This window comes from Rhineura floridana, chromosome 7 (assembly GCF_030035675.1).
Source record: "Rhineura floridana isolate rRhiFlo1 chromosome 7, rRhiFlo1.hap2, whole genome shotgun sequence".
Taxonomy (NCBI): domain Eukaryota; kingdom Metazoa; phylum Chordata; class Lepidosauria; order Squamata; family Rhineuridae; genus Rhineura; species Rhineura floridana.
In genome coordinates this window covers 150360479-150383339 of record NC_084486.1, presented here as the reverse complement: position 1 = coordinate 150383339, position 22861 = coordinate 150360479, and the positions used below count along the sequence as shown (strand labels likewise).

General features: G+C 46.4%; 1 protein-coding gene across 2 annotated transcripts in view; it reads left to right on the top strand.

Moving 5' to 3' along the window:
- Window positions 1–22861, top strand: part of MASP1 (MBL associated serine protease 1) — a 124738-nt gene that overhangs the window by 92852 nt on the left and 9025 nt on the right. The window contains exons 9-11 of one of the 2 annotated variants that reach the window (XM_061637602.1): window positions 6356–6493; window positions 10244–10318; window positions 16357–22781. In XM_061637602.1, the coding sequence (XP_061493586.1) occupies window positions 6356–6493; window positions 10244–10318; window positions 16357–17240 (1097 nt within the window). In that variant the 3' untranslated portion in view covers window positions 17241–22781. Of the gene's footprint in view, window positions 1–6355; window positions 6494–10243; window positions 10319–16356; window positions 22782–22861 lie in introns of those variants that run through there. The other variant, XM_061637603.1, reaches the window with a different exon arrangement.

Below are 22861 nucleotides of genomic sequence, written 5' to 3'. Positions count from 1 at the left end.
ATCGATAGTTTCTCATTCAGTACTTCCAATAATGTTTGGAAGTTCCAGTGACTGCTTAAAGGGTCAGTTGCCTTGTGAAGAGACGGTACTGGAGAAATATGTGGCCCAAACAAGCAAAAGTTAAATGATTTTAAGGATCACTGATTTTAACAGGGAGTTAAGTACATGGTTTGTGGGGGTGATCTATATGTAGCTAATAGCCACCAGCCATAAAGGCCTTTCAGGAAAAATTAAGCTGTACAAAGATCTTGAGGCAGCTGGTCCTCTCTTCATCTGACACAACTGAAGAGAGTTCCCATTATAATATCTGTGCCAGTTGGAGGGTGGAAAAATGTTCCCACATGTCTGAAGTTTTCAGGGACTGCACTGGGTGTCAGTCTTGGTGCCTGTGTCCTGTTCAGCGTTTCAACCACTGATAACATATTGGATGTTTGGGTTCCTCTTCATTCAGAGCAGATGAACCCTGACTCGCTTCAAATGAATCCTTTCCATTCACTGACAACTCAAAACGGAGATTTGCAGCACCGTTTCTAAGAATAGGCATTTTGAAGTAACTCCCTGGACCGAGGAGGACTAGACCCCAACGTTTCTCTACTGCAAGAGTCAGCTTACTTCAGTCTTCCTTGGTCTACTTTTTTCTTCTCCTTTCTTTTTAAACTAGAATCCCTACTGTTCTTGGACGTGTTTTAAATCTGTGAAGCAAGACTGCATATTCTGGATCCTTAACAGTTATTGCAAAATGTTCCTTTGTCAAATGATCCTGAGACTGCATTCTTGCTTAAGAACCCAGGAAACTGCCTTATAATGAGTCAGACCCATTGGTCCATCTTGCTCAATAGTGTCTGCACATGCTGGCAGCGACTCTCCAGGGTTTCAGGAAGAGGATTTTCCCAGTTCTAACCGGAGATGCTGAAGACTGGACCTGGGACCTTCAGCATGCAAAACAAGTGCTCTACCACTGAGCTACAACCTTTCCCTGTGTTGCAGAGTAGCGAAATTAGATATTTGAGCATCTGAGTGAGCCTTTATGCATGTTTGAATCTTTGCTAAAGATTACACCTTCCCTGCGAATTAGTCAGACTGAGACTTTAAGCTTTAAAATAAGAAATAACTACTTTATTCTGGAAGTACATGCTTGATAGGAAAGAGTTCTACATCTAGCTAACTAGCTAAGTTGGAGATGCAAACACTAAGCCTAGTGTTGGCCCTCATGCTTGGAGGAGAGGGAGAGACAAAGAGAAGATGTCTGCTCTCCCTCTCAAGAGAAAGAAGGAGGAAGGAGACGTGGTCAACATCCTCTGCATATCAGTCTAGCAGGAAGGGAGAGACAGCAGGAGATCAAGGACAGGTATTAGCCTAGCAACCAGGAGGTCTCCTCTCTAGCTACCCTTTTTAACCTCATGCAGCCTCGACCCACAAGTTGGAGTTGAACCACATATTCCAACACTGACTGACTGCAGCTCTACAGGGTTTCAGAGAAAGATCTCTCCCAGCCCTACCTGGAGATGCCAGGGATTGAACCTGGGACCTTCTGCGTGCAAAGGAGCTGCATGATGGGATTTTCCCCAGAGCTGGGGAGCCTGGAGGAGGATCCATCGCTGCAGGACAGCAGGCCTATGGACTCCACATTTATATCTAGCTTTTCCTCCCTGGAGTTGAGAGTGAGACATGTGGACATTGCCAGGCAGTCTCCCGTCCAAGTCCAGACCCACATAGCTGCAACGTTCTACAGGGCTCCGGCAGGTGCTTTCAGAGCCCACTTTGCCCCCCACGGATCCTGTGAACGGCAAGTGGCGCTCTGCTATATAGGATCACTGAGGGATGACAAGCGACAGCCTTGGGCTTCCCTCATCACAGAAAGAAGCTGAAAGAGGGGACAGTGAATGTGCCTCCCATACTGGCCTCCCGAGCACCTGCATTCTCAGATATACATCAGGAGCACCAAGTGGCATCACCTCCATCAGGGCATCTGGGAGTCGCTGCAAGAACTGCTTTCCCCATCCGCTGACAATGACCATGGTGTCTGGGGGAAGGAAAAGACAAGACAGCCATTGTATTAGCATTGGGGAAGTGACACGGAGAGGAAGGATCAAAGACCTGCCTAGGCACAGGTAGGCTGGTAGAGGTATTTGGGTCCTGACCTGTTGAATTGGGCTTGGAAGCAAATAGGCAACCAAGCCAATGTAATTCTTTCAGAATGAATGTAATGCGATTCTGTCTGGCTGTACCGGTTATAAAAGCTGGTATAGCACCGTGGGGAGGAGAGCCTGGCTGGGAGTCCAGAGTCTGTGAGTTCAAATCCCTGCTCGTGTCTCCTGGGTGTCAAGGGCCAGCTAAAGATCACCCTACAGTGAGTGGCTCAGGGGTGACGTGCCCTGCCACCTGTGCAGCTGTGGGCAAGCGGCATAGTCCCAAGTTCGAGTTGAACCACATATTCCAACACCCTGAATGTAAGTAGTGCCTTGGTGGATCAGACCAGGGCCGTAGCTCTATGGCAGAGCATCTGCTGTGCATGCAGAAGGTCCCAGGTTCAGTCCTTAGCATCTCCAGGTAGGACTGAGAAAGACCCCATCCTGAACGCTTGGAGAGCTGCTGCCACTCAGAGTAATTACTGATCTCGATGTACCAACAGCATAACACAGCTTCCTAATATGTTCCTCTGTTCGCATGATTCACCTTTTTTTTGTTTTTTGCAAGAACCCAATCAACCAGCAGACATGAGCTCGTCCACCAGAAATGAGTCAGTGGTCAACAGTGGATCACAGTCCAGCATCAGTTCAACTCCATTCTCCAACCCTTACCTAGAAACTTTCGCTTGCAGTCTCCCTTGCCAGAGAAAACAAGAGCCTTCGCCACCTGACTGAAGCTGCAGCTCAAGGCAATTAAAAATAGGTCAATCATCCCTAGCATTCATTTGCCGTGAATTAATGTAGTTCTTTGCACATTTCTTCTCTCACAAATCCCTCTGTTCCTTACACCCTCCCCCTTGTGAATAGAATCCTGCGTTTCAAAGTTTCCACCTTGAGGGAAGCCTTTCTGCATAGGCTTATTTGTTCCACAGTGCCCTGGATTCTGGATGATAGGATGCCACTGAGGGCAAATTAGATGCTTTTGGTGCAGCAATGCTGGATTCACATGGCACATTGGCCAGGCTTTCTCATTTTTAATAGCTTCTCTGCCACCCAGGGCTAGTGCCAGGTTTGGCCGAGGCCTTGGTACCACCCCCTACTTCCCTCCCCTTACCCTGGCAACAACAGGTATAGCTGGCAAACACTGTTGCTGGCACCTGCCATTTTAATTCCCCCATAATGCCTCTGGGCCCCTGAGGTACAGATGTTTGGGAGCGATGCTACTTCAGGGCTCCAGAGGTGCTCTGTGTGTGTGTGTGCCTTCAAGTCAATTACAACTTATGGCGACCCTATGAATCATACATACATAAGATACAATTAAAATACATAAAATACAATATATATGTTGTTACGTGCCTTCAAGTCGATTATGACTTGTGGCAACTCTATGAATCAGTGACCTCCAATAGCATCTGTCGTGGACCACCCTGTTCAGATCTTGTAAGTTTAGGTCTGTGGCTTCCTTTGTGGAATCAATCCATCTCTTGTTTGGCCTTCCTCTTTTTCTACTCCCTTCTGTTTTTCCCAGCATTATTGTCTTTTCTAATGAATCATGTCTTCTCATTATGTATCCCAAGTATGATAACCTCAGTTTCATCATTTTAGCTTCTAATGATAGTTCTGGTTTAATTTGTTTTAACACTGCATTGGAGGGGAATTAAAATGGGGGGGGGCACCAGCCACAGCCAACCCAGGATTCAGTGTAAGGTGGCAGTTGATTTACCTTTGCCCAGAGATGGGCAGTCAGTGGAGACTGGTGGCTGAAGCCGTCAGTTTGGGCTGATGGCAGGGTTGGTGGGGGGCCCTTCTAAGGACTTGTGCCCTCAACAACTGTCCAATGGTGCCAACTACTGATGGCAGGCCTACTGCCACTACATATGAACAAACTATGTGTCTTAATGCTAGGGCTGGGCTGAATATTCTGAGCCAAAAGGAGTGATGGAGGAATGCAATATTTCCCCAAAATGCTTTGAATGTGAGAATATCCATCTTTGGGGGGGTCCTATGTTGTGCCTATATTGTGCTGCAGCTTCAGTATAATTTTTTCTTCCTGGTTACTGCTTGTACCACTTTTCTGAATTAGTCATGGGTGATCATAGCCAATTAAGGATCAAGTGACTGGGATAACCTCATAGCCAATTAGAGTTGGTTGTATGATGATGTCCCTGAGGACAATTCTGTCAGTTGACAATGAGGACACTGCCATTTGAATTAATCAAATCAGTGAGCCCAGCTAATCAGAGATTACACAGTAAAGCAGATAATGTGTCAATATGCCCATGGACTGATATCATGAAAGGCAAATAAAGTCGCTTGGGTGGAGGGGAGTGTAAATATACATGTGAATATTTTATCAAGCCTTGCAGAAAAATCATTGAGAGACAGAGAATTTTTTTTTACCTGCTGAAAATGTTTCTGAATCTCCCTGTGACTACATCTTGGAAGAGTACTACTGGGCAAATTATATTTCAGGGAAGCTTAAGCATCATTGTTCTCTTGGAAAATCTATCAGGTACCAGGGTCCCAAACCACTCAGAACAATGTTTTTAGATTCTGCTAGTGAGAGGGGATAAGAATATTGCACAGGGACAGACCAAAAAAACCACAATTTGGTTCTGCCCAACACAGAGAGAGAGAGAGAGAGCAGAGACTATTGTGTAACTAAAATCAAACAAGCAAATTAAATCAATTAAATTAAATGTGAACAAATTAACATGTCCACATTAAATATGAACAAATTACACAACCCTAGTTTTCTTAATTCATTCAGAGCACTCCATTGGCCTCACCGGGGAGTGGGAGGTTTAGAATATAAACAGACTTCTCCTACACAAAGGCTCAGAAACAGTAATAAAGCTATCGTTTAAGAACGCACTGCAAAATGTCATTGGTGCAACCTGCAATTGTTTCAAGCTTCAACTAGCCAGCCCTGGGGTGGCGATGGTGGTTCTGTCCAATAATCTGCAAGTGTGGAGAGCCAATGTAGTGTAGTGGATACAGTGTTGGACTGGGACCTTGGAGACCAGGGTTCAAATCCCCACTCAGCCATGAAGCTCACTGCATGATCTTGGGCCAGTCACTGTCCCTCAGCCTAACCTACCTCACAGGGTCCCTGTGAGGATAAAATGGAAAGGGAAGAGAACCACCTGCACTACCTTGAGCTCCTTGGAGGAAAAGTGGAATAGAAATGTAAATTATTGTTGTTGTTGTTGTTGTTGTTGTTGTTGTTATAAATGTGCAATCTTATAACTTTGGGAGCCTGAGGATTGCACATTTAAAGCACACTTCTCCCAAAGAACCCCTCATAGAGCTACCTTTCCCAGCACCTTTAACAAACTACTGTTCCTGGGATTCTTTGGGGAAATCCATGAGCTTTAAATGTATGGTGCATTTGTATCCAGTGCCCTGCATTCCACTCCTCGGTTTTCCTTTATTAGATGCATTCTTGTGCACACTGTTTAATCAGAGACCTACATCACAAAATGTGGAGGAGTGTGAATTTCTAAGGTAGCTGCATTTCAGTTCACATACTGTTTCATGAAGTGCAAATCAGGTAGCTATCTGCACGTTAAAATGCAAACGGAAACAAATTCCTCCTCCATCCCTATTCCTGGCCTTTTTAACTGGAGATGCTGGGGACTGAACCTGAGACCTTCTGAGAAATAAAAAGACTGGAAGAGGAGAAGATACAAGATTGGAACCTGGGGCTTTCCTCATGCAACTCATGAACTTTACCCCCAAGTGATGCTTTCCTGATATGTGTTCCCACACAGGTGCCTCCACCTTTCCCTGTCTGGGATGGAAAAGCAACTGGGGCGGTGCAATTTTGAATCCTCATTTGGCAGGAAGGGAAAGGGTCAAGAAGCAACTCCTCTCCACCACCCACTGGTCCTTTCCTCCACTCAACTGAAAATTACTTGCCACATTTTTGCTTTAATGCCCATCAGGATAAACAATCAGGGAACCCCAGGGAAAGTGCTGGTTGGCCCTTCAAATTGTTAAGTCTCTATCTGAGTAATCTTGGGGTAGAGGTGGACAAAGAGCACTTTTTGAATGGAGTGGATACATTTTCATTTCTTGGTCAGCTGACATTACAGAGGTGGGCACTTTGCTTTTGAGGGGGAGCTTGAAAAAAATGATTGGAAATCTGTGGAAAGTCATGAGACCCTAAATTAATTCTCAGTTGCTTTGTGAAACTCTCCCATTCCCCCTGTTTGTTTTTCCAGTTGCAGACTGCAAGACACCACCGAAGCTAGACCACGGATTTCTTTCCTTCTCCACACCACGCAACCTGACTACATACCAGTCAGAAATCCAGTATTTCTGCCAGCAACCATACTACCAGATGGTCCCCAACGTCACAGGTGAGATGAGTCAGCTTGGGGGACCCAGCCAGCATGCTGAGTGGGCTGGTAGACAGCAGTGACAGAACAAGGGATAAACAAAATTAACAGAAGACCACAAAAAAAATTGCACTGGTGGGTCAGATCAAGAGGTTTATCTAGTCCAGGAGTCGATCAGTGCCCAAGAGAAGCCTGCTAGATGCCTCTGGGAAGCCCACAAGCGGGGCATGAAGTCTGATTGCCCATAATATATTATCCAATATTCAGAGGTATTGTGCCCCTATACATGGAGGCTCTACCAACTACTGTGGCTAATAACCACTGGCAATTATAGAATGGGAATTTAAGAGTACATTAAGTAGGCAATACAGTGACTGGGAGAGCACAAGTTCAATATGTGGCTGACTTCAATCTCTTTCTTTTCATCTTGAGCTACACCATTACCTGTGACAATGAGCTCATCAAGCCACAAATTTGTAGGCCACCACAAACTTGCTCAACGCAGGCTGGGAGTAGTGAACTCAACACCCGCCAGAGCAAAACAATGAACATAATTGTAGGCTTTTTGGTCTTAAAAGCTCTCTTTATCAGAGTAAAGACAAATGTAACATTTTAAGAGTGGGAGAGAGAGCTGAATCAGTTCCTTGCCTGCCCTCCGAGGAAACACAATTTGCCCCGTCCCATTATGAGAGGAGCTTTATGGGGGTAAACAGTTCTGCAACGTTTCGTGGTGTAGTAGTTGACTTTGAACTGGCTTCTGTGGGCATTTACTGGCTAGCACCAATGTAATCACCGACACACCTCTGCTCCACAAAATCCCCAAAGCAGTTTTTGCAATTGTTTTTCCAAAATGATTGTGAAATTCCAGTGAGGGGGAGAATGGGGGACTGATCTCACATTTCATTTGCTTCTAAGTATGTGGCTGCAATGCTAGATTTGTGCTGTGGTTGAGGAACCCATTGCATCCACCATTAACAATGCTGTACCTGTCTTCAGTCTTGGCATGAGGTGAGGTAGGACATGCGTGGCATTCTTGAGAAATCACCTTCATCCCCTCCAGGCCCCGAAGGACTTAGTGACATTCCCGCCTCACTTCTCCTGACAGCAGCACTGCAGAAGTGTTGCCGCCATCTTCCTCTTGCGTATAGGAAGCCAGCAATTGCTCATACAAAAAGCATAAGGGAGGCGAGAGGCTGAGTTTGGTTTGGTTTATTAAATGTCTTACATGCCTCTTTCAAAAAAAAAGAAAGGCATCTTCCAGCAGATTAAAACATACAAAGGTTAAAAAATAATACAAAACAGTATTAACAATATTGTTGTGTGCACCCCAGTCTCCGAGCGGTGAGAGATGTCCAGGGGTTCCTGCGCTATACCCAGGGTTTGGTTTCCTTGGAATGAAAGTCAGTGGAGACTGATGTCTTTGTGACATATGGTTTATTTACACATATACACAACCTGAACTTAAGATGGAGGGGTTCACAGCATTAACAGCCCATCCGATCTTGCTCCCCAAAGCCCACAGCTTTCAGGGTTCAGGCACAGAGAACAAGCAACCCTGTCTGTCTGTTTTTAGCTCCCAGCCTTTCCTCCGACTGATACTAACACAGACTACTTCCTGATTCCAGCATGAGAGGGCCTCCAACCAGGTGGTTGAAGGTGGGAAGAGCCTCTCTCCTGTAACAGTTCTTATGGCCCACATTGCTCTCCTGGCTGATCCTTATACATGTTTATGAGGGCACTGGACAGACTTGGCTGAATCCATTAACTTATGAATGGAACTAGTCTAGCCAGTAGACCAGGTTTCTTCCTTCGTATCCCACAGCTACCAGATACGAGATCACAGGCTTGAAGGGGACCCAAAGAAATCATCCATCACAACCCCCCTCAATCCTATAACAATATCATACCCCAGCAGACAAGTATCAGGGGTCATCAGCTATATAAGAGCCAGTATGAGGTAGTGGTTAGAGTGCTAGACTGGGATCTGGGAGCCCAGGGTCCAAATCCCTGCTAACTTCCTCTGGATACAACCCATTGTCTCTCTGATGAAAAAGGTTTGGGGTGTTCATGCACATGAAATCTACCTTGCACAGATCCTGGTCTCCTTGCCTTGTATCCAGTGCAGTGCTAAGGAACCATCCCATCCGTGCTTGGATTACCGCTAGTGTAATAGGATTTCCCTCTCTTCTCTCCCCACACGTGCCCCACACTATCTCCAGATCTGCTCCAAAGGGTTGGGAAAAACCCCAGAAAAGATTTAGGGGATGCAAGGGGGAAGGAGATGGAGGGAAGTCCCACTGCACAGGCACAAGTCCTTGTGCTGCCTGTCGTGACAGTTACTTAGTGCCGCATTGGACACAAGGCCTTGTCCCTAGTATTTTCCCTCCACCAGCTCTGTTAGCCTCACTTGCCCAAAGGTTCCTCTAATCCAGCCTTTCCCAACCAGTGTGCCTCCAGATGTTGTTGGACCACCACTCCCATCAGCCTCAGCCAGCATTGCCAATGGTCAGGAAAGATGGGAGTTGTGGTCCAACAACATCTGGAGACACACTGGTTGGGAAAGGCTGCTCTAATCCCTTGGGCCCTTCCTGAACAGGTCCATAGCGCCACCACTCTCTCTTCCTTCAAATCCCTCTTCAAAACCCACTTTTTCCACACAGCCTTCGACTTTTTCCCATTCAATACAACCCAATGGCAGCTCCATGCCAGTGGGGCAGTGGAATCCATTCCAGGTTTTAGTCTGAACTTTCAAGGAGCTGTTCAAGGTGTTTCATTTAGGACTAAAACCCTGAGTGGATTCCACTGCCCCACTGACATGGAGCCACCTGCTGCCACCGGTACAGCCCTACCCACGTCTCCTGAGAAGGAAGCCCCACGGGATGGGTTGGCATCAGACCTGAGCATTGTGCAAAGATTGTGCATTGTGCAGCTGGACAGCCATCTGTCGGGAATGCTTTGATTTGGATTCCTGCATTGAGCAGGGGGTTGGACTGGATGGCCTTACAGGCCCCTTCCAACTCTACGATTCTATGATTCTATGAAGCCAGATTTCGACTGGACATCAGGAAGAATTTCCTAACTGTTAGAGCCATATGACAATGGAACCAATGACCTAGCGAGGTAGTGGGCTCTCCGACACCGGAGGCATTCAAGAGGCAGCTGGACAGCCATCTGTCGGGAATGCTTTGATTTGGATTCTTGCATTGAGCAGGGGGTTGGACTGGATGGCCTTACAGGCCCCTTCCAACTCTACTATTCTATGATTCTATGATTTCCCGTGCAGGTATCTTATTGCCAGCTATAGCCATCCTTAAAATATGCATAACTTCCTATGTGCACATTCAGCCCTCCTACATATTTCCGTTCCTCCCCTGCCTCTGCTGTCTTCTTCAATATTGACTATAGACTGTAAGATCCTTGCAGGCAGAGACTTGCTTGTTTATCACATACGTAACTCCCTAAAGCACCATGTATACTGTTGGTACAGCCAGAATCAGAATAGCACACATACATATATTAAGGTTGCGTACACGTTATACCTTTCATCCTGGGAAGTAACTGTAGTTTGTTAAGGGTGCTGGGGATTGCATCTCTATGCAAGGTATACTGCAGTTCCCTGGATTCTTGGGGGTGGGGGTAGGGTTGCTCTGCAAGTGCTGTCAAGGTATGGAGTCTGAGCTGGCCAAATGGTGAGAGCTGATAAGATATTACTACAGCACCACCTGGTGGTACACTTCATGTCCACAGCTTATATATTTTGCTCTTTCCCAGGTACCTACACCTGCGATGCCAAGGGGATCTGGAGAAGTGCAGAGTTGGGGATGCGTCTGCCATCTTGCCAACCAGGTACCTAGACTGCACTGACACACAACCTCCACACAAGCTGCTCTCTTACAGTTCCCAGCCTTCGTCTTACATGGCACTGCCGTAGTAAGCTTGCAAAGCACAAGCACGCTCGGTGCCACCTTGAAGGCGGCGGAGGCTTCTCCGTTAGGGCCAATGTGTCAGCGCCGACCAGCTGCAGCTGCCTTTAGTCAGCCCCCACCTGCCTGCCTTCTCACTTACAACAACCAGTCCAGGGGATTGACTCTGCCCGTCATCTTATCTCCTCCTGAGTCTCAGTGTTGCCCACATAGTCCCAGGCTATGGTCTGAAGGCACATGAGGCCAGCTCCCTGCTGAAGCTAAGCAGGGTCAGGTTTGGTCAGTGCCTGGATGGGAGACTGCCTGGGAACCATATGGAAGCCGCCTTGGGTTTCTGTCATGAAAAGAAAGGTGGGGTATAAATGTAATAAATAATAATAATAATAATAATAATAATAACTATGTAGAACTCAGCAGGGAGGAGGAGGAAGGGTGCAAAGCTAGAGCAGGTTGGTGCTGGCACTCATTGGCTCTGCCTACTGTTGGCCTCTCTGCCTTCCCCAGCTCTGCCAGCCACGCTCATTTTAACTGGAGAATTAAACCTGGGACTGACTGTATGCAAAGCATGCCCTCTTGCCACTGACATAGCGTCTCTGTTCAACCCTGCCCATGAGCTCCAGTTGGTCCAGGTGCATCTGCCCAGATTTCTCAGCTGCTGATATTAATCCTGGTTAACAGATGTTTGCCTGCAAGCCAAAATTCAAGACCTCAGCCTGGCGGGAATTGGGGCTTGTTGACATTAGGGATGGGGGCATTAAAGGTGAACCTACTTAGTTTGCACTTTCCAAAACAATGTGCAAAGCGAAACACAGCCATCCATTGAAATGCACACTTCTCTGAAGTTTGAAATGCAATTCTCCAGCCACAAAATGTGCACAAAAATGTATATACTGAGGTAAAGTGCATAGATAGAAAAGCATATATGAGTAAAGATAACATACAAAAATGCTTTATTTTAGGGGAAATTGCTTTCAAAAATGTGTATATTAGGCAAAATTGCATGCAAACGTGCATATTATGTTAGGAGAAATTTGCACCGAAATATTGATAATGACTTTTTAAAAACAAATTTGCGAGTTGATGTGGAAATGTAGACAACTGAACTTAACACTGGAAGAACAAGAAATTGAGAGAAACTGAAATGGTCCTATTTTCCATCCCTAGTTGATGTCCAGCAAGGTGCAAAACTGAATCACGGTCGCGTCTTTCAAAAGTGTTTGCAGCATGTTACAGGAGCAACCTCATACAAGCTTCCATTTTCTCGTTAAACACTGGCTTGCTTTTAAACACGCTCTTTCTGTTTGTGTCTGCTTCTGGTCCTGATGGAATCCAGGCCGGCTGGCAAGTCTCAGGGAAAGTTTTCCAGAGGTCAGAGAGAGTTGGCCAAGAGCAAAGAATTCATGGCGCTTCGCTTCTCTCTCTGGTTTGTTGGAGCCAGTTGCTTGTCACTAGGAAACCCCTCTTCCTCTGGAGCAGACTTCTGCACCACCAGAGTAAACATTTTGGCGGTCTGTTGTTCCTTTTTAAAGACTGTAGTTGCAATCCTAACTCCACTTACTTGGACAAAGTGGGACTTACGTCCGAGTAACCATGCATAGGATTGGGCTGCACTTATTTTAGCCTATTTGCTCACCATAATTTCCCCCACTTTGGGGCGGGGGGGAATCCTAATCATTTTTCTATTTAAGATGAAAGCAACATGAGAGGTTTCGAAGAAGGATGCCTTGCAAATCTTGTTTTGTTTATTTATTTATAGATTTATAACCCACCTTTCCTCCAAGGAGATCAAGGTGGCATACATGGTTCTCCTTTCCTCACATTTTTATCCTCACAACAACCTGTGAGGTAGGTTAGCCTGGGAGAATATGACTGGCCCAAAGTCACCCAGTGAGCTTCATGGCTAACTGGGGATTTGAACTCTCGTCTCCCAGGTGCTAGTCCAACACTCTAACTGCTATGCCACTCTGGATCTTACTCTTGTGTGGAAGGAGATGATAGCAAAATGTGGGGGGAGTGGTGCACAAAGGGTGGACATAGATAACAGGGCACTATATCTGTCTTGTACTACTACTGCAGTGCCGTATCTGGTGGAGAATTATATGGGAGTGAACCCACAGCCATATTAAGCATAGAGCAGGAGTTCCCAAAGTGGCTCCCATGGGCACAACAGCATCCTAGAAATCTTCCCCTGTAGCCCAGAAATCCTCTAATCTCCCTCTCTCCCTCCCTCCCTCCCCCCCCCCTCTCTCACACACACACTGGCCATGAGGTGGTAGGAGTGGTTACTTTTTTCTCCCTTGAAAAGAACACAGAGCTGAAGGCAGTGACGGCTGGTGGCTCCGATGTCAGTGGGGCAGTGGAATCCACTCCAGGTTTTAGTCTGAACTTTCAAGGAGCTGTCCAAGATGCTTCAGCACCAGCAGCCACTAACTGAGCTGGGGTCCTTCCTCATGGGCCATAACCCCTTCCAAGACAAATGTTGCATTGTGTAGTGTTTGCGATGGATGGTCCCAATCCTGAAAGCCGGGGAAGCTGAGGCTGGAGCTTAGCAACATCTGGAGTGCACCACATTGGCTACCCCTGGCTTAAAGAAAAGGAACCTCTCTGCATCCAGGCTCTCTCTGGGACCGTAACATGTTGACAAAATGGAAACACTTCCATCTGATGGACTGAGGAAGCACCTTGGACAGCTCCTTGTAAGTCCAGACTAAACTCCGGAGCAAATTCCATTGCCCCACTGACATGGAGCCAGAAACCACCATGGGCTCTTTCAGCTCTGTGTGCATTTCAAGGCTCAGATTAATTCTATTGGACGTAGCTTTTACCAAATCCCTTAGAAAAGCAAAATCTGTGTAGGTGTGCTTTCTCTCTTCCGTCTCTCGGCAAGGGGCTCCTCCAGGGGAGGGGGGGAGAAAAGTGACTAGAAGGGTTAGCGGTGGCACCCATGGCACTGAATCAAAACTCCAAATGTGACCACGGGCCTAAAAAGGTTGGTGATCCCTGGTGTAGTGCATGGAGGGGCAATGTTCTAATTATCTTCCCTTACTGCTTATTATTATTATTATTATTATTATTATTATTATTATTAAATGAAATTTATTAGGGCTTTTCTACACAAATATGCGATCTCAAGGCAACTAACAAAATTAAAACAGCATATAAGGTGGTGCTTTGGCATTTTGAAATGGAAATGGTTGCTTTCAAGTTGATATCGACTTATGGTGACCCCATGAATAGGGATTTCAGGGTATGTGGTATTCAGAGGGGGTTTACAATTTCCTCCCTCTGAGGCTAGTCCTCCCCAGCTGGCTAGGGCCTGCTCAGCTTGCCACAGCTGCACAAGGCAGCCTCTTCCTGTCCGCAACTGCCAGCTGGGGGGCAACTGGGCTCCTTGGGACTATGCAGCTTGCCCACGGCTGCACAGGTGGCAGGGCACGTAACTCCTGAGCCACTCCCTGTGGGGTGATCTTTAGCTGGCCCTTGACACCCAGGAGACACGAGCAGGGATTTGAACTCACAGACTCTGGACTCCCAGCCAGGCTCTCCTCCCCACTGGGCTATACCAGCTGTGCTTTGTCATTTTACTGCTCCTTTTTTCAAGCTTTCTCTTCCCTTGCTGATCCTTTAAGCAATGTTCATTTCAGCAAAGCACCGGTGCCTGCTGACAGTTAAGCAAAAAACAAACACCTATACACACATATTGCAACTGAGTACTCTTGACTGCTGTTCAATTAACTCCAGTGCCATTTAAATGAAAGCAGGCAGACTGCCAGGTGTTATCCTTGTGGTGCTGGATATTAGAAGGGTATGGATGGGTCGGTGGAGGGGATGATGTGGGGGGGAGAGAGGTGAGCATTCTGCTATGAAGTTGGTTTACTTTTGGACATGCAGAGACCTCTGTTGGCTATGCACTGTGAAGTGAGCTGATTTTATCTTCATGAAAATGTTTGCTTAGATTTTCATCTAGGATAACCAGTTATTTTTTCTGGCTAGGCACTTCACCATTCACAGTTCCAAAACAAGCAGATATTTCACAGGTGAAGTGTTTCCATTCTGCAGCTGCAGTGAATAAACAAAGTGCTAATTATACTGATCTCACTCAACAACTTCACACCCTAAGGAACAAGCATTTGTAACAGACAAAGCTCCAACTCAAGCCCTTTACACTGTAAGGTTTCTGTGAAACATTGCAGCACAGACTACTGTCAGATTGGATGTAATTTTTTTTCTGGTTAATTGGGGTAGCTGGTTGGGTCTTCATTTCAATCCATTGCTGCTTTCCCTCGAGAAATTTAGCCCTGCGCTAATTTACGTAACGAGATGCTCACAGAAGCTATGATTTATTAACATAATGGGTATGCCCAAATATAACAGGGATCCAATACACTCTTAATCCTGGGTGCTAAGAGGGAAAGCCAAACCCCTGGCAGGCAGCAGTGGGACTTAACGGAGCAGCAGAGCCACATCCAGATCCACAGGGCTGCCAATTGTGCCAGCAGATCAGAAGGGAGGGGCTGCAAAAAAAATGCCTTCCCTATGCAGTTCTTGTGCCGGCAGCCCCGCTCCCTCCCTACCCCCAAAACCCCCATTTTGGGGGTTTCCACTGGCCACCTTCTGCCTGCCAATCATTTGGGCATATTGGGGGACTCCTCGCAGATGGGATTCCCTTGCCAGTGGAGGCCAATGGATCTGGGTAGGACTGGACAGATCAGAGGTTTGGGTTGCCCTTTCGGGCTGTGCATTGTATGATGTTGGGTAAAGCCTGGCACTCTCATCCATTGACCGTACCGGTGGCTCCCAGGAAAACCCTGGAGTGTGTCAGAGGAGCCCCAGAGAGTCCTCCCCAAAGCTGCACTTGCAACAGCCGTGCGACTTGTCTGTGTTGTGTTTCGTTGCCAGCCTAGGCCATCTCCGAAGAGTGGGCTGGTTGTCCTGGCTAGGGAGACAGGACCGGCACAGCTGCCTCCCCTCACTGTGCATGCTGGTGGGGAGCTCAGCCACTTCTTTTACCACCTCGCAAAGGTATTCTGGATTTCTGAGGGTGCAATGATGGACAGCACCAGGTGGTGTGAGTCCATCATTGCCAGTAGATTATGCCATGGATCGCTTTTCCTTCAGAAAAGGAATGCAACGGGAAACATCTGGATGTGTGGGGGGTTTTAACATCAGTCTTAAGAACTATGTCAAGCTTGTAGTATCATAGGATGCTGCCTTGTACCTGGCCAGGTAAGGTGACTGTCCATCTGACCCAGCATCCCCTACTGTGATTGGCAGCACCTCCCCAAAGTTTCAGGCAGAGAAGGGTCCTTCCTATAACCTTTTACTTGATCCTTTTTAACTGGCGATGCCAAAGACTGAACTGGGGACTTTTTGCATGCAAAATGTGTGCTCTACCCACTGAGCAATGTTTCCTCTCCAGTCCAAGTTTGATGCATATATCAATGTAACCAGGTGTCTGGCAGCAATCAAGGGTCTAATCCCAGTAATTATCAAGCAGCTACAAATTATTTCCTGGAAACTGACATTTTATCAGCCATATTATATGAAGCATTAATAGTTTGCCATAGAAATTTGATTGATTGCATACATATAAAATCTTGGGGAGCGAAGGTACTCTTTGCATGTTAAATTCAAAAACTCGGAATCTGCCATTCCAAAAAATCAAAAGTTGAAATTTCATCATTAAATATTGTGCATGTTAATTTGTTTGAATTAATAAAATGTAAAATCAGCCAGCTGCAAACTAAAAAACAATCAAGCACAGCATCACACAGAGAAGTCTTCTAGAACTTACTATGGGAAACAAACGTCAAAAGCAAAGCAAGAACTTTTCTACCACCCACCTATGGCCATTAGGGGGGAAGCCTGGCATAATCTACTAGAGTCATAGTTTGGCTACTTTTTGGTGAATAGTTCAGCCCTAGTAGACTAACCATCTGCTCTGTTATTTTCTGTTCCCAGTATGTGGGCAGCCAACCCGCCCGTTGCCCACCCTAATCAAGCGTATCATTGGTGGGCGAAATGCTGAACCCGGCCTTTTCCCCTGGCAAGCTCTGATCGTAGTGGAGGACACATCCCGAGTCCCTAACGACCGGTGGTTCGGCAGTGGAGCTCTTCTCTCCGAGTCCTGGGTGCTGACAGCCGCCCACGTCCTTCGCTCCCAGCGCCGGGACAACACCATCATCCCCGTCTCCAAAGAACATGTCACCATCTACCTGGGCCTTCACGATGTGAGGAACAAGATGGATGCTGTCAACCGGACGGTGGAGAAGATTGTTCTCCACGAGGCCTTTGACATCCAGAACTACAACCATGACATTGCTTTGGTGAAGCTGAAAGAGAAGGTCACCATGGGACCTTACGTCATGCCAGTTTGCCTTCCACAGCATGAACATGAGTTGGAAGGACCACAACCCAACACACTGGGCCTGGTGGCCGGCTGGGGCATCTCCAGTCCTAACATCACAGTGGACGAGGTAATCAGCTCTGGCATGAGGACCCTGTCTGATATTCTGCAATACGTCAAGTTGCCAGTGGTGTTGCATGCCGAGTGTAAGACGAGCTATGAATCCCGATCAGGAAACTACAGTGTGACCGAGAATATGTTCTGCGCTGGCTATTACGAAGGTGGGAAAGACACTTGCCTCGGAGACAGCGGGGGAGCATTCGTCATCCAAGACCTTGACAGCCGGAGGTGGGTGGCCCAAGGATTGGTCTCATGGGGTGGACCAGAAGAGTGCGGGAGCAAACAGGTCTACGGGGTTTACACCAAGGTCTCCAACTATGTGGACTGGCTGCAAGAGAAAGCTGGATGGACATTCATGGATGTTGACCTGCACAGATGAGCATGTTGTTGAGCATCTTAATGGACCACAAAATGGTTTTATTCACACATACACACACACGTGTGTGTGTGTGTGTACAATTACACACGTGTACCATTGTTATTAATGGGAAGGAGGGAGGATCCATTTGTTGTTCCTCCAAGGAGTGCTCCTGTTAAACGAATATCACATTTTTCCAGAGCTTGAAAACTTCATTATAAAAAAGAACTAATTTGAGTTGCCTTTTGTCCCTTTAGAAAATGAACACATTCAGTTCACAATCAGTTCACAGTTCAATCCAAGTTCCTCCAAAAGAATTTCAGCATTCAGAATGTTACCAACTGCTGGGCATCCCCGCCCGCCTGACAGACTTTGCCCATGGAGGGAATGTGTGTGTGTGGAGATAACCATCTGGCTCCCCAAGCCAGATCCAGTCCCCCTCCCTTGCATATTAGACATTCTATGAGCCACTCACCCACCCTTTCTTCCAAAATACTTTCCTCCCCTTCCCATTTAACAAACAAGCATGAAACCGAAAGTCCAGGAAGCCACCATCTGAACACAACCTCTATGTATTGACTTTGTCTGATGGCCAGTATATTGCTCATTTGAGTGACAAGCCTGCCTCTCTCTCTCTCTCTCTCTCTCTCTCTCTCTCTTTCACACACACACACACACACACACAGAGAGAGAGAGAGAGAGAGAGAGAGGGAGAGGGAGAGGGAGAGGGAGAGAAGCCTCCTCTAGTGGCTGCTTTGTGTTTTTCTGTCTCCCCTTGAAAGATGAAAACATTAAACTATAGAATTTGAGCTTTTAGAATCTGTCCCAAAACTTTAATACTGTGATAGTGATGGGTTTCCTATACCCAAAAAGTCGGGATTCAGAGTCACATCCTCCGAAACACTACGGATTTCTTCCTAAAGCCAAGGTTCACAAAATTCAAGTTGTCATCAGACTAGAATATTTAAAAGCAATTTATGAACATTTGGTGAATTCCAGATTTCTGCTGTTATTCCCTCCTGCATTGCTTCACAATGCTGACTTCAGTGTCATGTCGCACACAAACAGCCTGTGCCCCAGAGGCATATATTTTGGAATCATTGGATCGGAAGGCAAAATTCATGGATTTTTTCCTTTGAGAGGGAAAACATGACATTGCAGCATCTTGCCCTTCATTAGGCTGAGTCTCACTCATAAGAGAGCAATTAAAAATGGCCTCTTTTTAAAGGGATCAGTTCTTGTTTAGTACTCTAAGCCAGCCTTTGCCAACCTGGTACAGCTATGCTAGCTGGGGCTCATCAGAGTCGATAGTCCAAAACATTCCAAGGGCCCACGGTTAGCAAAGACTTCTTTCAAGCCAGATGAGAATCTTTATCACAAAGAATGCTCTGAGAAAAAGTGCAACCAATAATGTGTTCTTACTGACATAAGCTGGCAGGAGACAGGAATGCTTTAATTCAGGATGGTAATTCAAAATCTTGCACACCTTCCCACTATCAAAAGTCACTCCAATGAAAGATAATACCCTTACTCTTTTGGATCACGAGGGTTCCCATCATTGTAAGGTCAAAGATCTTTTCTTCATTCACAAACCCTCCCTGGACTGATGAACTTTTTTTTTTAAGTAAAAAGAACAATGTCTGTACTGCCTATCCGGCCAAAATCTATGGTTCTTACTCACTGGTTGTTCATTCATCCATTAAGAGCTTAGCTGAGTAAGGGCACCTCCACACAGGACTTTATTGTAGACTTGAAAAGAATGCTGTCCAGAGAAGGGCATCCAAAAAGATCAAGGGGGTGTAGGAACTCCCCTATGAGGAAAGGTTACAATATTTGGGGCTTGTTAGTTTAGAGAAAAGGTGAGCCAGAGGCTTGATAGAAGAGTATAAAATTATGCATGGTATGGAGAAAGTGGACAAGGAAAAGTTTTTCTCCCTCTCTCCTAACGCTAGAACCTGTGGACATCCCATGAAGCTGAATTCAGGACAGACAAAAGAAAGGACTTCTTCACACAGTGCACAGCTAAGATTATGGAATTCATGCCCAGAGGCGGCAGTGATGGCTGTCAATATGAATGGCTTTAAAAGAGGAATAGACGAATACATGGAGGATAAGGCTATCAGTGGCAACTAGCGATGATGGCTATGTTCTCCCTTCACCATCAGGCTTCTCACTGGGACATCTGGCTGGCCCCTGTGAGAACAGGACGCTGGACTAGATGGGCCACCAGTCTCATCCAAAAGGTTCTTCTTTTAAGACCGTTCTTAAATTTTTCACAGTGTCCATATGACATCATCCTCATCCATATGCCATCTTATTATACCCCCCGTTTAAACTGGATTTACCATTTCCATATTTTGTTTTCCTTTGTTTTACTCATCAGATTTTCTGTTAAAGTGATAAATCCAGAATTAAATGGGGAAATAATATGGGGTGACATTTGGAGGAGGTGGAGGATGTTTCGCGGACGCTGTGCAAAACTTGCAGGCATGAGGAGCACCAAGTCCACAACAAAACTGCTTTGTGGAATTGCCCTAGGAAGCAAGCAGCAAACACCAAAGACTGAAAAAAATCCAAAGAAAGTAGCCTCATGGTTATTATAATACATGCTTAGAACAATATTCTTGGCTCTGTTACATATTTAAGAGATAATATGCTATTTGTTATGGGTTTTTTATCCTGTTTTGTAGCATTTTTACCATTTTGTATAACAATCTTTAGAGGGAAAGAGAATAAAAACGATTCTATGATATACAAATCTCTGCAGATTGAGAATTCCATTGAGGGCACTTCTTGTCGGAAGTTGTAATGTTGCACCACTGAGTGGCGTGCGGAGCTTTGCATCCACATCCCAGATTCTCAACACTCCTAGCAAAGATGTGATTTCGGCTTTTGAAAATTTCTTTAGGAATCTTTCCTAACAGACTGAGCTTCAGTCGCGGATGGAGGCTCTGTGTCCATGGGACAGGAGAATTGCAGGGATTGTGGATTCCAAAATCAGGTTTCTCTCCCACAGTTTGAAGAGCACATTTTAATTGGGATCTGACCTCAAAAATTAATATCCAGCCCCCCAAAATAAAAAATACATTTTGGTGTGAATAGGAAAGTATAGATGGGCATGGTTCTGGCTGATGCTTAGTCAAATCAATTAGATTGTTCTACCTATATCAGCAGATGCAGAAATTCAGGCAGAGCAATTCTGTTCACATGACCTAATCTGCCCTTTCTGAAAGAATACATGAACCACAGCTTTCTTTCAAAATCCACACTCCTCTGAATGCTGGGATGCAACCAAAACCCGTGTAGAAAAATGTGCGTGTTAGGGGAAAGTGTGCATTACAGTGTATACATCCGTGGAAATATCATCCACAAATATAACAGGGAGAATTGCTTGCGAAAAAATGTGTATGTATCGTATGCAAAATGGCATCCCTGGAGTTCCAGCATCTGCTCTGCTGCTGTGCACCAGTTTGGTGAAGAGGTGGGGCAGGGAGATGGTGAGGTTGGGACAGTCCAGGCTCACCAGCAGAAGTAATCTGGCACTCCCACCAACACACCTGAACTGCCCGGACCTCACCATCCCGGTATGTGGCAGCAACGTCGCTACTGGGAGGCCAGATCCGTGGTGGCACCACCTCTCCCTGCTGGCTGATCCTGCCACTCCCATCAGAAAGCCACATTGTGCATCTGCAGAAGCTTCCCAAAAGTCAGCCAAGGGAGTCTTCTCTCTTGATCCGACCCTCCAACCTGGGTGGCTTGAAAAGAGGATTAGACAAATGCATGGAGGATAAGGCTATCAATGGCTACTAGCCAGGATGGCTATGCTCAGCCTATGCAGCATGATACCAAATGCCAGTTGCTGAAAACCTCAAAGTGCTCTTGCGCTCAGGCCCTGCTTGCGGGCTTCCCATAATGGGCAACTGGTTGGCCACTGTGAGACCAGGATGCTGGACTAGATGGGCCCCCTTTGGCCTGATCCAGCCATAGGGCTCTGCTTATGTTCTTATGTCTTCTCATGGTCAAACTAGATGTGATCCTAGTTGCATTGTTACTCACATGCACCCACAAGAGTCAGGCATAAATTGCAAAAGTCTTCACTATCAATGCACTCCTTTGCCCAGGGCAAACAGGGTGAGTCCAATTGTATGGAAGAGCCACTGACCACAGTTGTCAGGCCTTCAGAAGCTTCAGAAAGGACTCCCAGCAGCGACTGATGCCATCCTTGGTTGCACAGCTGCCTCAGTAGCGGCCGGTGCCTCCATGTCAGTGGGCAATGGAATCCGCTCCATGTTTTCATCTGAACATTCAAGGACCTTCAGACCCTTGGACAACTCTTTGAAAGTTCAGACAAAAACCTAGAGCGGATTCCGCAGCCCCACTGACATGCAGCCACCAGCTGCCACTGAGCTGCCCTACATGCTTTGGCATTTTCATCACTGGCCCAGCTGCTACCATTTCCTTCTTTAAGACCTTACCTGGACATTGCCTGCCAAAATGGCAGACATTGCCCAACTGAGGCAGAAATGTGGTTTCGGGAAGAGGATGGGGAACAAGTGGTGGTGCATCACAGGCACTCCCATTGGCAGGCCAGCAAGCAATGGGAGGCTCAGAAGTAACAAGCCCCCGCCCCAGTTATGGAAAGAGGAGCAAAGGCGTGGGAAAGCCCAAACAAGGGAATGTGAATGACATCCGTCCATTGCCAGCCCGCAATGCAGAGAGAAGTCAGTGTACATGGGGACTTGCTACCCTGACTGTGATTTTTAAGGGAGGTACTTACCCCTGTGAAAGAATAATGAACTTTGACCTTTCTGATAAGTAGGATTCTATAATCAGTATGTTAATGTCTGCTTATAAGAGCTGCTTTCTATCTTTCTATCACATCTTAAGGTACATTTTGCAGTCACAAAGGAAAATGAGGAAATTCTGTGGGATGCCAGCTAGCAAGGGAACAGGGGAGTTGTGGTCAAGCGAAAGATTTCACAAAGAGTGTTAGTTTACATGTCAAGCCGCGACCAACTGGTATAAGCTAGGTTCTTAGGATGATACAAACCAGCCTATAGAATGGCCAGGTTTTCAGATAGGGGTGAGTACCAATGATATGCCCTAACACAGGCTCTGCAAACCCCTCCTCACTGCTCTAAGTAGGGGAGATACATCACATGCATTTGTAACTACCCCTCAGGAAATGACTAGCTTACCATGTATGGGATAAATCTAGATGGTTCAATGAGACGTATTGAAAACTATATAAGCCTGTGAAATCATGGTTCGAGAGAGGGAATCTTTGACTCTCTCTCCTGATGTACATCAGTGATCTCTTCTTTATTGCAATAAAGCTTGTTCAAGCGATTGCTTCTTCTACATTTGACTGGTGAGTTATTTTTCCTTCGACACCCCGAATTGCCATGAGAGTAGAATCAGGTGAGATGACACCCGGTGAAGAAGGGAAGTGCAACCATTGCTTATTGCACCGTAACATGGCCCAACTGGACCACACGGTACCCACGAGGAATATGGTGTCTGCTTCTTTGCATCCATGCACAGTCTAAGCATCAGCCACCCTCCCCCTCCCTCACCCCCTTTGCAGGCACCCAGAGGGGCAGGGCTGCTGCCAACATGCCAGAAACGAGCCAGATCTCCTC